The sequence below is a fragment of the Chiloscyllium plagiosum genome, unplaced genomic scaffold (assembly GCF_037043375.1).
Source record: "Chiloscyllium plagiosum isolate Xiang-an unplaced genomic scaffold, Cpla_swu_hap1 HiC_scaffold_19, whole genome shotgun sequence".
Classification (NCBI taxonomy): Eukaryota; Metazoa; Chordata; class Chondrichthyes; order Orectolobiformes; family Hemiscylliidae; genus Chiloscyllium; species Chiloscyllium plagiosum.
Genome location: NW_028270157.1, coordinates 67,433,388 through 67,451,097, shown reverse-complemented (window position 1 = coordinate 67,451,097; position 17,710 = coordinate 67,433,388). Strand labels below are relative to the sequence as shown.

Here is a 17,710-nt window from a genome sequence, read left to right as displayed (position 1 = left end):
ACTAAACGGGTTGTTTTCAGATATCTGATACAGGTATGCCTGGCTGAATGACTCCTTTGATTCTACTGAACTGATACACCACTCTGTGTTCAGGTATTGTGGAGGGTGGTAGAAGGCCAGAAACATTGGCTTTGAGTTCTCACTCAAATGGAGGCAAGTCCAAGCCCGTAACTGCTGTGAAAGACTGACCCAGATAACAACATGATTGGATTTCTTTGGTTTCTGTTTTTAACTTCCCTGAGGCAACCTGCGAGTGACAGAGAAATCTTGTTCCAGTGAAAGTTGGTGAATATCTGGAAAAAATGAATATGCGCATTCACATTCTTGGTTTATCCCAAAGCATTTCTGAAATGCAATCATTTTTCTATTGTTTTCCACGTTGCACTTCAAACATATTTAATTGGCTGAAAAAGTATTTGGGACATTCTAAAGTCATGGAAGACAAATCTTTTTGAACCATGGTGTCATGAAAAGCTGATTCAGATATTGGAAGTAATGACAAGCTAAACTGGTTCATTGTTACTGTTTGCGGAACCTTACGATAAACAAATTGGTTGCTAATTTTCTGACATTCCAATTGTGACTTCACTTCAAAAATAGCTTATTTACTCTCAAGTGCTTTGGGTTGTTCTGAGGTTGTGAAAGATGCAGTGAGAGACAATATAAAAATTCAAATGGTCTAAGGCAGGATACAAAGAAAACTGATTTATTTAAAGTCAGATCATCACACTGAACATCCATTATTATGTTTAGTATTTTACAACTTTTTCTTCAATCTGCTGTTATCCTCCATATTAGCCGTTTAATCACTGTGGTCCTACTCATGGTCCTACATTATTTTCTGAATCTAACCTAAATCAATTCAAACTGTGCTAACTGAAGATTATGCAAGGTAGCACTTCATAATTAGGAGCACTTTATGTTTTCCATCCACATTCAGGTTCAGGAGCTTTGTTAAAGTCTAGCCGCACACATTGAATAATCATTCCAAAGTTTTGATCATCTATCAGATTCATACATTATGTTGAGACCATCGGGTACAACCACGTGTTTAACATTTCCTTGGCACAATCTTAAGGATAACTCCCTCTTTCGGTCCAAGGGTGCCTGACGATTTTATCTGCACTGGAATCTGAAAAGAAAACCACATGATAAGTGATTGCAGGACCAGGGAACAGGGACTAAATAAGTCCACTAGGTAAAAACAATGACTGCAGATGCTGGAAACCAGATTCTGGATTAGTGCTGGAAAAGCACAGCGGTTCAGGCAGCATCCGAGGAGCAGGAAAATTGACGTTTCAGGCAAAAGCCCTTCATCAGGAATAGAGGCACAGTGCCTCAAGGGTGGAGAGATAAATGAGAGGAGGTTGGGGTGGGGAGAAAGTACCATAGAGTACAATAGGTGAGTGGGGGAGGGGATGAAGGTGATAAGTCGGGGGGAGGGTGGGGGAAGGTAGCAAAGAGTACAATGGGTGAATGGGGGTGGGGATGGAGGTGGTAGGTCAGAGAGGAGAATGTAGTGGATAGGTGGAAAGGGAGATAAGCAGGAAGGACAGATCATGGGGATAGTGCTGAGCTGGAAGTTTGGAACTGGGGTGAGGTGGGGGGGAGGGGAAATGAGGAAACTGGTGAAGTTCACATTGATGCTCTGGGGTTGAAGTGTTCCAAAACGGAAAACGAGGTATTCTTCCTCCAGGCATCGGTGGTGAGGGAGCGGCGGTGAAGGAGGCCCAGGACCTCCATGTCCTCGGCTGAGTGGGAGTTGAAATGTTGGGCCACAAGGCGATGGGGTTGATTGGTGCAGGTGTCCCAGAGATGTTCCCTAAAGTGCTCTGCTAGGAGGCATCCAGTCTCCCCAATGTAGAGGAGACCGCATATGGAGCAACGGATACAGTAAATGATATTGGTGGATGTGCAGGTAAAACTTTGATGGATGTGGAAGGGTCCTTTAGGGCCTTGGATAGAGGTGAGGGAGGAGGTGTGGGCGCAGGTTTTGCAATTCCTGCGGTGGCAGGATGGAAGGGTGGGTTGTTAGAGGGCGCATAAACCAAATCATCCGCCGACATTTCCGCCACCTCCAAATGGACCCCACCACCAGGGATATATTTCCCTCCCCACCCCTTTCCGCCTTCCGCAAAGACCATTCCCTCTGTGACTACCTGGTCAGGTCCATGCCCCCCTACAACCCACTGCTGTGCTTTTCCAGCACTACTCTAATCCAGAAACTAAATAAGTCTAGCCCTGACACTCTCTGAAGGACCACATGAATTCCCCAGAATTAGACGGACCTTACGTAAATATGATAGAAACATACAGGAAGCGATCATTCATTGCACTGTACTCTCTACTGGCTCTTAGATTCTTAATATTTTCTTTTTCACATATATATCTAGATTATGAGAACTTAGTGCAATAAAAACAATTCCTCCATCTCGTCTCTCCTCCAATTGTAGAGAAAATGTACAGTCGGTTCTGCTATAACGTGGTGGTTCTGTTCTCGTGCAAACCCGTGTTATAAGAAAATCGCATAATTGCAGTACTGTTTAAACCTCCAGGGGCGGAATCGCAGTTGGCGACACGGTGGCACAGTGGTTAGACTGCTGCCTCACAGCGCCAGAGACCCGGGTTCAATTCCCGCTTCAGGCGACTGACTGTGTGGAGTTTGCACATTCTCCCTGTGTCTGCGTGGGTTTCCTCCGGGTGCTCCGGTTTCCTCCCACAGTCCAAAATGTGCAGGTTAGGTGAATTGGCCATGCTAAATTGTCTGTAGTGTTAGGTGAAGGGGTAAATGTAGGAGAATGGGTCTGGGTGGGTTGCGCTTCGACGGGTCGGTATGGACTTGTTGGGCCGAAGGGCTTGTTTCCACACTGTAAGTAATCTAATCTAATCTAATCTAATCTAATAACCAATATACGCTTTAAACGTTTGTGCTATAGAAACAGGTTCCCAATTCGTCAATTGTGTTATAGCGAATTTGCATTAACAAAACGTGCGTTATAGCAGAACTACCTGTACTCTAGATTTGAACATGTTACTCACGAGTATGATTCACTGCTTGTTTCAGTAAGTAATCTGCTGGGCAGAATGTCACCTTGTAACTTTAAACCCAAACATTCTTCTTCCCTTTTTCAGTCTTTGCTGACTTCACCAGGAACAGAGCAACAATCGCGAGTGAGGTAAGCATCATGAGCAGCAAACCACAAAATAGCCTAACAGCAAATGGAATGTCTTTTGAAGGGAGCCTTTTGCAAACATAAATTATCAGTAGTGAGCTTGACCTGAGCATCTTAACTGCAGGTGCAAATCCCAGTACACCACAGCCAGGAATTGTGACTCAGGTAAGTGTCAAAGGTTATAACATGGACAAGCTCTAAGGATGTGAATTCACAGAAGGTTCAAGGGGACTATTTATCAACCCTATTTATTAACTCGGGGACACATACCCTACAGCGCCATTCAATTGATATGTCTCTCTAGCCATTAGCCTACCACATTGCCGAATTATAGAATCCCTACAAGTGTGGAAACAGGCCATTTGGCCCAACATGTCCACACCAACCCTCCGAAGAGTAATCCACCCAGACCCATTCCTCTACCCTATTACTCTACATTTACCCTCACTAATGCACCTAACCTACACATCCCTGAACACTATGGACAATTTAGCACGGCCAATTCACCCTAACCTGCACATCCCTGAATTGTGGGAGGAAACCGGAGCACCCGGAGGAAACACACACAGTCATAGGGAGAAAGTGCAAACTCCACACAGGCACCCAAGGATGGGATCGAACCTGGGTCGCTAGCGCATGAGGCAGCAGTGCCAAATGGTAGACATGAGTTAAGTCCAACTCACGTGAATTGGCAGGAGTCCGGTCAATGAGGTCATGAGGATGGCAGCCTCATAGTTGTCTTTGCCAGGGAACCCCAATTACTTGCTCCATTTCACTCATTTTCCAATCAAAACTGAGACAAAGGAATATATGGGTATTCTCTATACCTTCATGGTAAATACCAATGCAGAAGACATATATTTCTTCACAGGCAAAGATGCAATTGTTATAGAGTGGCACAGCTTGCGGCCATGAATTATTCACCTCCCTATATCTATAGCAAACTATACATTTGATCATAGGCCAGGTGATAACAGTGACCTCAGGACAGGCTTCCTCCTTCCCATCTCCATGTTGAAGAACCTGATCTGCAATTTCACTCTTTAACATCTCCCAGAATATTGTGGGATTTGCAACTCTTCCAGCAGCGGCTGAATGTTCTTTACTAACACAACACACCAAAGTAGATTAAGCTGTTAATATTTTATGTAGGCAGGCAATTTGAAGTAAGTTTTTTCTTCTCAGAAAGATGAAGCAACCATTAATAATTTATTCTGAGCTGAAGATGTAAGATTTTCTACACCTTACTGATATAGCAAATATTGAATGGAAGGAATTTATCTGTACTTATAATTCAATTAGCTGATCCCTATGTCCTCTTTTAAAGTGCCCTTTTCTATGGTGTATAAAGTGAGCTGCTGACATCCATGTTAGATGCACTGTCTCAGCATCACACATTACTAAATTATATGCAACCCCCTCTACTGGTTCTCCATCACAATATGATGTTTCAGCCCAGATGCCAAGTGTTTCTCTGTTGATGGCAGTTATTAACATTCTGCACTTCGTGAAGAGGTCAGTTTCTAGCCCGGCACATCCAACTTAAGTCCAATGTCTAAGTCATCTCATCCAGTTCAAGACCACTAACTCATTACACCATATCAGCCATTATCTGACCACACCAACCTGCCCAAGACACTAGGAAAGGCTCGTGCCTAATGCATTGAAAAGACATCTGTTTTAATTCCCTATATCCAGTGAAAGATCAATGTCTAAGCTTTAGAACCATCCAATCCCTGCATCCATTCATAATCCTCATGCTGCATACTGTCCATGAGCATGAGTTTCCTCTCATAAGTTTGTGAGCATACCCCTCTGTGTTGAATTGGCGCAGCGTCTCTTTACTACGGACTCAACAAGGCTCCATGTACACTGGGTCAGAGCTAAGTACTGTGTACCTGTGTTTCGGGGCAGGTCTGGAAACTGTACTTTGACAGAATCCGTATGAGTACAATCTTGATCTCCAATAGCGCCAGTCTCATCCCGATACAGCTTCTAGGTCCAGCACCAAAAGGCAGGTATACAAAAGGATGGCGTTCTGCTTTCAACTCTGGAGTGAATCTGATGAAAGAGAAGATGAGATGAATTTAATCGGTGTAGAACAAGAGGAGTATTACTGCAGTCTATATTCTGCATGCAGAATAGATTAGCATTTAAACTTCACTTAATGAGTGCTTATCATGATTTCGCAATGTCCCTAAGGTGTGTGTCTGAGGAATTGTAGCATCAGAACTTCCTCTTCTGAACTGTATGCATGTTTAGAGTCACAGAGACATACAGCATGGAAACAGACCCTGCGGTCCAACTAGTCCATTCTGACCATGATTCCCACTAAACTAGCCCCACCTGCCTGCACTTGGCTCATTTTCCTCCAAATATTTGTTATTCACAGACTTATACAAATGTATTTTAAACATTGTAACTGCACCTACAACCAGCACTTCCTCTGGAAGTTTATTTTGCACGTGAACCACTTTCTGTAGAAAATAATTGCCCCTCAAATTTTTTCTTAAATCTTTCTCCTCTCACCTTAAAAATATGCCCCCTAGTCTTGAAATCCCCAACCTAGGGAAAAGACACCTGCCATTCACCTTATCTATACCCCTCATGTTTTGATAAACCTCTGTAAGGTCAACCCTCAACCTCCTACGCTCCAGTGAAAACAATCCCAACCTATCCAGCTTCTCCATTCCTGGCAACATCCTGGTAAATCTCTTCTGAACCCTCTCCAGCTTAATAATATCCTTCCTATAACACAGTGACAGAACTACAGAGTACTCTAGAAGAGGCCTCACCAATGCCATATGCATCCTCAACATGACATCCCAACCCCTTTACTCAAAGATCTGAACAATGAAGACCAATTTGAGATAAAGTTCATTTCTAGTTAGGCTGTTCACATCAGGCACTGATTTATATAAGTGGAGATCCCCATGATCATACCGCCATGCTTATCAAAGATCAGAACAATACTTGGATTACACAATCAGGTCTCTAGAATGGGACTTGAACCCACAATTGTTAGACTCAGAGGCAAGGGCCCTGCGCATTGAGCCAGAGCTGATCCTGAAATAGCAGGAAGTGAGGTACAAGGAAACAATAAGTTTTCTCATTGTCTGTAGTAACTTGCATGTACTGCACCTGAGTCTCAGGAAATGTGCAGGAAATTCTGACTACGTTGGGATGAAGAGAAGGCTACAATGTGTGCGTGAGTTCCACTTTATAGGTTAGGGGATATTTCTGAAGGGTTGTGGTGCTGAATAGTTTCCAAGGTAGAAGTGCACAGCAAGATGACTTGACGTGTGAGAATAGCAGAATGAAGCATACCCAAAGAGCAGGATTTTAGAAATTTTCAAAAGTCACAGAATGGGGTGAAGCTATCTGGAACAGCCTGCCAAGAGCAAGGAAGCTAATAACTGAGAGAAAGGGTGTCACTGTTGGAGCAGAGCGACACACCTATGGAAGTGACAGCAGCAGGAGGAAGGGAATTTATTACAACAACAAATCATATTTATGAAGTGCCTTGGACATAACAAAACATCTCTATGTATTTCACAGAAATGTTTTGGAAGTAAATTAGACACGTATTCCGAATCATTCACAGGAAGCAAGTTTTGTTGCCATGAGCAATTATTGCCCATCCCTATCTGCACTTGACAAAGTGACGGCGGATTGCTCTCTTGATCTAGGGTGCACATACATTCATAATGCTGTCGAGGGGGCGTTCTAGATTTGACCCAGCGACATTGAAAGGAAAACAATATATTCCCAAGTCAGAATGCTTTGCAGCTTGGATGGAAAACTGCAGATCAGGGTGCTTCTTTCCGCTGTCCTTCTAGATGGCCATGGTTTGGGAAGGTGCTGTGTAAGGAGCAGTGTATTTTCTAGATTGTGCACAGAGCTGCCATTGCACATTAATGGAAGAGCAAGTGAATGTTGAAGGTGATAGATGGTATGCCAATCAAGTAGGCTGGATGGCGTTGAATTTCTTGAGTGTTGTTGGAGCTGTACTCATCCAAACAAGTAGAAAAAATTCCATTGCACAGCTTTGCAAATGTGGACATATTTTTAGGAGGCAAGAGGTGAGCTGCTCACTGTAGAATTTCCCAGGTTGTTGATAGTGGCCATTCAATTGCTGAATGTCAATAGGCAATGATTAGAATCTCTCTTGTTAGAAACGGTCTCTTTTAGGCACTTGCGTGAAGCAAATGATATTTACCATTTATCAGCAAAATGTTGTTCGGATTTCGTTGGATTTGGATAAGAACTGCTTCAGTCTGAGGAGTCACGAATGGTATATTAGTCAGTGAAAATCCTCACTTCTGACCTTGTGATGGAGGGAAGGTCATTGATAAAGCTGCTGAAGATGGTTGGGCCTAGGACACGAGGTGACATTGGTAAAATGAAACAAAAGCTGAACAGAGGTAGATGTTAAGAATTCTGTAGTCGGGAGAGAGAGAGAGGTAGAGAGAGTTAGCAAGGGAATTTCAGAGCTTAAGACCTAGGCAGTTGAACTCCTGATCACCAATAGCTAAATAATTAAAACTGAGGACGCTAAAGGGGACAGAGTTTGATGAGTGCAGATATCCCAGATAGATGTTGGGCTGGAGATTACAGGTATAGTGAGGGGTAACTCCAAGTAAGGTGAAAATAAAGATGAGCATTTAAAAATCATCATAGTTTAACCAAGCAATGCAGGTCAGTGAGCAGAAGAGTGGCAGGTGAACAAAATTTGGTGCAAGTTACACTATGCAGTGTTTTAAATACTGAGCAGTTTATAGAGGGTAGAATGTGGGAGACCAGTCGGCAGGGTGTTGGAAGGGGCAAATGGAGAGAAAACAAAGGCATGGATGAGAGCTTCACCAGCAGATGAGCTGATGCAGGAGCTATGTCAGATGATGTAACACAGGTAATAGTTGGTATGATGCCATTGCCACAATATAATTTTTGGATGACTATGACCATGATAAAATGGGTTAGCAATACATTAAAAACTGGATTTCTGGAATACTGCTAATAAAGAACGATTATTTTATTCACTACTTTGATGCGAAAGCAGAATTTTACCATCTGCATGTCCATGCCTATACCAGTCATATTTGTGCATGAACTTTTTTCTCTAACACATAATGATTAGAATAGATTTATGTTTTAAATAATGCTATTAAACGAAATAGTGTTTGCTGGACCCATCTGGTAATTGTATATCTGGTCACCAAGGAAGCAACCTTATTGGCCACTGCCACAAATTGGCCCCATGAAGGCAGCTTTCTGTAGCTGTCTGGTTGTCCAATATAACTGGGAAATGCATTTATTCATTACATCTTGCTTTTAGGATGCATGAGTTACTAGAACCTCAGTTGCAGCTGCTTAGCTGTAGAAGAGCTCTTTATATTAAGTGTTCTGCTGACCAGAAGAGCTGGGCCAGTTGTTGAACTTACACCATGGCCCACAGTGCACAAGATGTGTCCATGCTTTAAAGGCAAAACTCAAGAGAGTTGCTGACGTCTTTAATATTTTAAAATATTGAGGAGAGTAGAGAAATGTAAATATTCTGTATTACACTGCTTGCTGTTCATTCACTTGTTTCATCCAAATGGAATAATCTATTCAGAGACTGAGGAATGAATTTCTTCAGTCAAGTGGAGGTGAACAGTGCAGACACTGGGCCAAATTTCAGGAAGACAGATCATTAGGGAGTTAAAACGAAAGACCAAGGCTGATGGTCCACAACTGTGTGTCCATAATGGATGTGCCGCACATTCACACAGATCCATTGGATAATGCTGGGCTTGAGGGACTGACTGCCTGTCACTTCAGTATTTCCATGCCTCCGTCTTCTACTTCAGTCAGAGCAGTAGCAAACAGCCTTCATAGTGAGACTGACAGCAGGCCTTCACTCTGGGTATTCTGGTTGCCCTCCTAGCTTTGCAGCTGTTAAATGGATAGTGAATGCAGAGCTGGCTGACTAATTTAGCTTGCACCACTTGCCACCCCACAAACTAATCCAAAGGACAAGTGCATTCCTTGGAAAAGTGCATTACCAACTCCTAAAAAGCCCCACCCCACTGAAGTCAGGTTCCTGATTACTACAGCAAAATGGTAACTGAACAAAGAGAACTTCGAGTGCAGGTTTTTAGTTCCTTGAAAGTAGAGTCTCACTTAAATAGGATAGTGATGAAGGCGCTTGGAATGCTATCCTTTACTGGTCAGAGTATTGAGTACAGGAGTTGGGAGGTCATGTTGTGGTTGTACAGGACGTTGGTTAGGCCACTGTTGGAATATGGTGTGCAATTCTGGTCTCCTTCCAATCGGAAAGATGTTGTGAAACATGAAAGTGTTCAGAAAAGATTTACAAGGATGTTGCCAGGGTTGGAGGAGTTGAGTTATAGGGAGAGACGGAATAGGCTGGGGCTGTTTTCCCTGGAGCATCGGAGGCTGAGGGGTGACCTTATAGAGTTTTATAAAATCATGAGGGGCATGGATAGGATAAATGGACAAAGTCTTTTCCTTGGAGTGGGTCAATCCAGAACATAGGTTTAGGGTGAGAGGGGAAAGATATAAAAAGGACCTATGTAGCAGCTTTTTCACGCAGACGGTGGTGCGTGCATTGAATGAGCTGCCAGAGGAAGTGGTGGAGGCTAGTACAATTGCAGCATTTAAAAGGCATCTGGATGGGTATACAAACAGGAAGGGTTTAGAGGGATATGGGCCAAGTGCTGGCAAATGGGACTAGATTAGGTTAGGATATCTGGTTGGCATTGACAAGTTGCACCGAAGGGTCTGTTTCTGTGCTGTACATCTCTATGACTCTAAGCCCAGAAGCAAATTTTGAGGGACGCGACAATGCTGCCTTTCTTTAACCCACAATTAATACTTCTTTATCTCAGTAAAGAACAAATGTGTTGAATTTGGAAAGGTTTTCAGGCAACTAGAAAGATGTCAATTGCAATTACAATGAAAGCATGCCATTAGAGACTGTTATGAGAGAGATCGAGGGAGAGACTGATAGGCAATGAATCAGGAAACAATTAAAAAAAGCATGATCAATGTTTGCATAGACCCATGAAAAAGTTGAAAACTAATGCCAGCAAATTCAAGAAGCCTTCTTTGCTGTTCCATCACCATAGCACTACAAACTCTCAAACTCTAGCTCTATTGAAGTTGAAACCCCCCTGCTCTGTTGCTGGACATCAACCTCTTGCCGGCTTACTGCCAACTGTTTTGTCTTGCACAACATTTTATTAGGTGTTTTCTTACTTTGACTATAATGGTGTGCTAACAATGTCTGCCTTTATTAAAATGCAAATAGTCCAGCAAGTTCAGACGTGAGAGAGTTCTGCCATGTTTTGTAGTTAAAAATTGGAAGCATGCTGTGAAAGAGACACAGAGTGAGACAAATTGTACATATCTAGAACTTTTTGGTCAATTAACGTCAGTTGCTCTTGGCTTCACACAAATTACATCATGTCTCAGCCTTACTGTTACTTTTAAGAGCCTGCAGGTTTTGCATATTAGTTGCCTATTAAATGCACCACAGAAAGCTAGGACTGGAACCTAAGTACTTGTGTTGTGACAGTAATGGAACTGAACTAGTAATCCAATAAGCCCCAGGGTAATTTTCCCAGGGGACCCAGGTGGGACTCTCACCATTGCAGATGGTGACATTTAAATTTGATAAAAATATGAAATATAAAAGGCTAGCCTAATGGTGATCATGCAACTACTGTTAATTCTTGTAAAAATCCAATTGGTTTACTAACGTCCTTTAAGGAAAGAAATCTGCCATCCTTTACCAGTCCGGCATACATGAGACTCCAAGCCCACAGTGATTGACTCTTACCTGCCCCTCGGAATAATAACTGCTGGCCTGGCTAACGGTGACCACATCCCATGGACCAATAAAATAAGATTAACCTTTCTGGCCCAGTAACTGAACCATTTAAAATGTGGCATCTCATTTATGTGTCAAGTAAACCATTCCTTGCAATTCTAAAGATGTCATATTTTACATATCTCTATCTCTTGAGTATGCTCATTCTTTTTCCCCGTACCTGATTTGAAACTAATTCACCATCTTTCTCCATCATTCCGGAGTTTTTCTCTCAATACTCGAATCTCTTTGGTTAAGGAGGTGCATAGTCTGACTTCAAGATGCATGATGCTGTTCTTCAGGAATGAGGTTCATGCCCGAAACGTCGATTCTTCTGCTCCTTGGATGCTGCCTGACCTGCTGCGCTTTTCCAGCAATACATTTTTCAGCTCTGATCTCCAGCATCTGCAGTCCTCACTTTCTCCTTCAAGGTACATGATGGCTTGATGCTATTGTCAGCTCGTAAATATTCACGCTGACAAGGAGAGAATTCTAACCAACAAAATATGCTTTGAGTCGCACTCCAGCAAGATCGTGCCCACTGCACTTCGGATTTAAAAAAAAAAATGAGGAATAGAATTACCCATTTCATTTGTTCTTGGCCAACACAGCCATCTTTGGATCATTTTTGGCTCCATGCCCATTGCAAATAAGTAAAAGCATCAGTCAATGGCAAGAAAATTAAACCGTGTGGAGGGACCTTTCTTTTCATTTCAAAACAACACAGGCATTGAACAATGACAGGACAGATAAAAGGGGACAAATAGATGTTGTGAAAGAGACGGACAGATGAGGAGCATATTTTTCCCCAGAGGATGCATGATGAGACCACACCACTGCATTAACACTGTGCAAGGAATACAATTACTCCCGGTAGACTGCTCAATTGGTATTCATGCTTGTTTTCCAAAAGCAAAACATTCATCTCTATTTTTAACTATTTATGGTTTCTTTATTGTTAACAGGTACAAAAACAGAGGCTTTAACCATTTATATATTAATGGAATAAGCAAGTTGTTTTCTTGATTACACACTTTAACTTGCTGTCTATGAGCTAACTAGAAATAGTTTCCTGAATTATGTTAGTTCATCTTTCTTGTTCTTAATTTGAAGACTCTGGAATTTTCCAAGGTCAGGGCAGTGGTCCCAGTAGCCTTCCGAATAAGAAGTGCTCAACTATGTGCCCATATGGCTGCTACCTGGCTATTCAAACATGGATTGGATCACAATGTACTCTTTGTTGTATAAAGTTAGATGAGGGAGGCCTTCCTGGCACAGTGGTAGTGTTCCTACCTCCGGGACAGGGGGCCCACGTTGGGGCAGCATGGTGGCACAGTGGTTGCCACTGCTGCCTCACAGCGCCAGGGATCTGGGTTCGGTTCCAGCCTCGGGCGACTGACTGTGTGGAGTTTGCACATTCTCCCCGTGTCTGTGTGGGTTTCCTCCAGTGCTCCAGTTTCCTCCCATGATCCAAAGATGTGCAATTAGGTGAATTAGCTGGACTAATTTGCCCACAGTGTTCAGGAATGTGTAGGTTAGGTGCATTAGTCAGGGGTAAATATAGGGTGGGGGAATGGATCTGGATGGGTTACTCTTCAGAGGGTTGGTGTGAACTTGTTGGACCAAAGGACCTGTTTCCACAGTGTAGGGATTCTACAATTCTCTGAAGTTCCATCTTGTCCAGAAGGGTATGTTAACATCTCTGAACAGGTTGATTCAAAAACATCTGTCAGCTCTTGGCCCTGAAAGGTTAATGTTGAAGACTGCATTGAGCTCCAGCAAACTGATGATGTCATAAGAATATAGATGAAAAAAGTCTCTGGGATCTCGAAGGGGACAAGTCCGTTACCCTAGGTTTCCCAATGTTCTTAGTAACACTAGGCAGGACATTCTCCTTTCTGAGGTGGTGAGAACCATGAGCAAAATGATTGAATTGTGCCAATGATCAAAAATTAGATTCTCAAATCAAGAAAAACTCTCTGGATTATATCCTCATCCCTTCGATAATAAATTCAAAATCCTGCCAACAGGAGTCAACAAGCTTATCTCTATGCATTCACATCTCATTAATAGCCCAACACTGTATTAAGATCATACTTCCAATCCTTCCTCTCCACAATCGTTGCAGATGGTAAAACAGAATGGCTGCCTTGTGACATGTCTTGTCAGTGTCCATTGCAGTCCGGGATTACTGAGCTCCTCATCACATGGAACCACTTTCCTGTATCTCCAAGGTCAACTCATGCTGGACCCTCTAAGACCATAAGACATAGGAGTGGAAGTAAGGCCATATGGCCCATTGAATCCACTCTGCCATTTAATCATGGCTGATGGGCATTTCAACTCCATTGGCCCACACTCTCCCCATAGCCCTTAATTCCTTGTGAGATCAAGAATTTATCAATCCCTGCCTTGAAGACATTTAACATCCCGGCCTCCACTGCGCTCTGTGGCAATAGAGTTCCACAGACCCACCACTCTCTGGCTGAAGAAATGTCTCCTCATTTCTATTCTAAATCGATCCCCTCTAATTCTAAGGCTGTGCCCATAGGTCCTAGTCTCCCCACCTAACGGAAACAACTTCCCAGCATTCACCCTTTCTAAGCCATGCATTATCTTGTAAGTTTCTATTAGATCTCCCCTCAATCTTCTAAACTCTAATGAATACAATCCCAGGATCCTCAGCCGTTCACCGTATGTTAGGACCACCATTCTAGGGATTATCCGTGTGAATCTCTGCTGGACATGCTCCAGTCCTTCCTGAGGTGTGGGGCCCAAAACTGGACACAGCATTCTAAATGGGGCCTAACCAGAGCTTATAAAGTCTCAATAGCACATCGCTGCTTTTACATTCCAACCCTCTTGAGATAAACTAGGAGAAAGTGAGGACTGCAGATGCTGGAGATCAGAGCTGAAAAATGTGTTGCTGGAAAAGCGCAGCAGATCAGACAGCATCAAAGGAGCAGGAGAATCGATGTTTCGGACATAAGCCCTTCTTCAGGAATAAGGAGGGTGTGTCATGCAGGCTAAGATAAAAGGTAGGGAGGAGGGAATTGGAGGAGGGAATTGGAGGAGGGAATTGGGGGAGGGAATTGGGGGGGGAGGGAATTGGGGGGGGAGGGAATTGGGGGGGGAGGGAATTGGGGGGGGAGGGAATTGGGGGGGGAGGGAATTGGGGGAGGGGGGGAGGGAATTGGGGGAGGGGGGGAGGGGGGGAGGGGGGGAGGGGAGGAGGGGAGGAGGGGAGGGGGAGAGAGGGGGGGAGGGGGAGAGAGGGGGGGAGGGGGAGAGAGGGGGGGAGGGGGAGAGAGGGGGGGAGGGGGAGAGAGGGGGGGAGGGGGAGAGAGGGGGGGAGGGGGAGAGAGGGGGGGAGGGGGAGAGAGGGGGGGAGGGGGAGAGAGGGGGGGAGGGGGAGAGGGGGGGAGGGGGGAGGGGGAGAGGGGGGGAGGGGGGAGGGGGAGGAGGGGGGAGGGGGAGAGGGGGGGAGGGGGGGAGGGGGGGAGGGGGGGAGGGGGAGAGGGGGGGAGGGGGGGAGGGGGGAGGGGGAGGGGGGGAGGGGGAGAGGGGGGGAGGGGGAGAGAGGGGGGGAGGGGGAGAGAGGGGGGGAGGGGGAGAGGGGGGGAGGGGGGGAGAGGGGGAGAGGGGGGGAGGGGGGGAGAGGGGGGGAGGGGGGGAGAGGGGGAGAGGGGGAGGGGGGAGGGAATTGGGGGAGGGGGGGAGGGAATTGGGGGAGGGGGGAGGGAATTGGGGGAGGGAATTGGGGGAGGGAATTGGGGGAGGGAATTGGGGGAGGGAATTGGGGGAGGGGGGAGGGAATTGGGGGAGGGAATTGGGGGAGGGGGGAGGGAATTGGGGGAGGGAATTGGGGGAGGGAATGGGGGGAGGGAATGGGGGGAGGGAATGGGGGGAGGGAATGGGGGAGGTGGGAGGGAATGGGGGGAGGGAATTGGGGGAGGGAATTGGGGGTGGGGGAGGGAATTGGGGGAGGGGGAGGGAATGGGGGGAGGGAATTGGGGGAGGGAATTGGGGGAGGGGGGAGGGAATGGGGGGAGGGGGGAGGGAATGGGGGGAGGGGGGAGGGAATGGGGGGAGGGGGGAGGGAATTGGGGGAGGGAATTGGGGGAGGGAATTGGGGGAGGGAATTGGGGAGGGAATTGGGGGAGGGGCGTTGGGAGGGAATTGGGGGAGGGGCGTTGGGGAGGGAATTGGGGGAGGGAATTTGGGGAGGGATTTGGGGAGGGAATTTGGGGAGGGGCGTTTGGGGAGGGAATTGGGGGAGGGGAGGGAATTGGGGGAGGGGGAGGGAATTGGGGAGGGGAGGGAATTGGGGAGGGAATTGGGGGAGGGAATTGGGGGAGGGGAGGGAATTGGGGGAGGGGAGGGAATTGGGGGAGGGGAGGGAATTGGGGGAGGGGCGTTGGGGAGGGAATTGGGGGAGGGGCGTGGGGGAGGGGCGTGGGGGAGGGGCGTGGGGGAGGGGCGTGGGGAGGGGCGTTGGGGAGGGAAGTGGGGGAGGGAAGTGGGGGAGGGGCGTTGGGGAGGGAATTGGGGGAGGGGCGTTGGGGAGGGAATTGGGGGAGGGGCGTGGGGGAGGGGCGTGGGGGAGGGGCGTGGGGGAGGGGCGTTGGGGGAGGGAATTGGGGGAGGGGCGTTGGGGAGGGAATTGGGGGAGGGGCGTTGGGGAGGGAATTGGGGGAGGGGCGTTGGGGAGGGGAATTGGGGGAGGGGCGTTGGGGAGGGAATTGGGGGAGGGCGTGGGGAGGGAATTGGGGGAGGGGCGTGGGGAGGGGCGTTGGGGGAGGGAATTGGGGGAGGGGCGTTGGGGAGGGAATTGGGGGAGGGGCGTTGGGGAGGGAATTGGGGGAGGGGCGTTGGGAGGGGCGTTGGGGGAGGGGCGTTGGGGAGGGGCGTTGGGGGAGGGGCGTTGGGGGAGGGGCGTTGGGGAGGGGCGTTGGGGAGGAATTGGGGGAGGGTGCGTTGGGGAGGGAATTGGGGGAGGGGCGTTGGGGAGGGAATTGGGGGAGGGAATTGGGGGAGGGGCGTTGGGGAGGGAATTGGGGGAGGGGCGTTGGGGAGGGAATTGGGGAGGGGCGTTGGGGAGGGAATTGGGGGAGGGGCGTTGGGGAGGGAATTGGGGGAGGGGCGTTGGGGAGGGAATTGGGGAGGGGCGTTGGGGAGGGAATTTGGGGAGGGAATTGGGGGAGGGAATTTGGGGAGGGAATTGGGGGAGGGGCGTTGGGGAGGGAATTTGGGAGGGAATTTGGGAGGGAATTTGGGGAGGGAATTGGGGGAGGGGCGTTGGGGAGGAATTGGGGAGGGAATTGGGGAGGGAATTGGGGGAGGGGCGTTGGGGAGGGGCGTTGGGGAGGGGCGTTGGGGAGGGCGTTGGGGAGGGCGTTGGGAGGGAATTGGGGAGGGAATTGGGGGAGGGAATTGGGGGAGGGGAATGGGGGAGGGAATTGGGGAGGGAATTGGGGAGGGAATTGGGGGAGGGGCGTGGGGGAGGGGCGTGGGGGAGGGGCATTGGGAGGGATTGGGGGAGGGGCGTGGGGGAGGGGCATTGGGGAGGGAAGTGGGGGAGGGGCGTTGGGGAGGGAAGTGGGGAGGGGCGTGGGGGAGGGGCGTTGGGGAGGGAATTGGGGGAGGGAATTGGGGGAGGGGCGTTGGGGAGGGGCGTTGGGGAGGGGCGTTGGGGAGGGAATTTGGGGGAGGGAATTTGGGGAGGGAATTTGGGGAGGGAATTTGGGAGGGAATTTGGGGAGGGAATTGGGGGAGGGGCGTTGGGGAGGGGCGTTGGGGAGGGAATTGGGGGAGGGGCGTTGGGGAGGGAATTGGGGGAGGGAATTGGGGGAGGGGCGTTGGGGAGGGGCGTTGGGGAGGGAATTGGGGGAGGGGCGTTGGGGAGGGAATTGGGGGAGGGAATTGGGGGAGGGGCGTTGGGAGGGAATTGGGGGAGGGAATTGGGGAGGGGCGTTGGGAGGGAATTGGGGGAGGGGAGTTGGGAGGGAATTGGGGGAGGGGCGTTGGGGAGGGAATTGGGGGAGGGGCGTTGGGGAAGGGAATTGGGGGGAGGGAATGGGGGAGGGAATTGGGGAGGGAATTGGGGAGGGAATTGGGGGAGGGAATTGGGGGAGGGGCGTTGGGAGGGAATTGGGGGAGGGGCGTTGGGGAGGGAATTGGGGGAGGGGCGTTGGGGAGGGCATTGGGGGAGGGGCGTTGGGGAGGGGCGTTGGGAGGGAATTTGGGGAGGGGCGTTGGGGAGGGAATTTGGGGAGGGCGTTTGGGGAGGGGCGTTGGGGAGGGGCGTTGGGGAGGGAATTTGGGGAGGGAATTGGGGGAGGGAATTGGGGGAGGGAATTGGGGGAGGGAATTGGGGAGGGAATTGGGGGAGGGAATTGGGGGAGGGAATTGGGGGAGGGAATTGGGGAGGGAATTGGGGGAGGGAATTGGGGGAGGGAATTGGGGGAGGGAATGGGGGAGGGAATTGGGGGGGGAATTGGGGGAGGGATTGGGGGAGGGGAATTGGGGGAGGGAATTGGGGGAGGGAATTGGGGGAGGGAATTGGGGGAGGGAATTGGGGGAGGGGCGTTGGGAATGCGATAGGTGGAAGGAGGTTCACAGGATTCGCAGCCACCGGGAACAATACCGTTTCCTGCCGTCGCCG

At 48.3% G+C, this 17,710-nt stretch overlaps 1 protein-coding gene across 1 annotated transcript in view; it reads right to left on the bottom strand.

Annotated features, from left to right (window-relative positions):
- Positions 1-685: 685 nt before the first annotated feature.
- Positions 686-17,710, bottom strand: part of tbxas1 (thromboxane A synthase 1 (platelet)) — a 238,952-nt gene continuing 221,927 nt past the window's right edge. Inside the window, exons 13-14 of the mRNA XM_087997508.1 lie at positions 5,072-5,234; positions 686-1,132 (exon numbers count right to left, since the gene is read on the bottom strand). Coding sequence (XP_087853634.1) covers positions 1,052-1,132; positions 5,072-5,234 — 244 coding nt within the window. The 3' untranslated portion in view covers positions 686-1,051. The remainder of the gene's footprint in view (positions 1,133-5,071; positions 5,235-17,710) is intronic.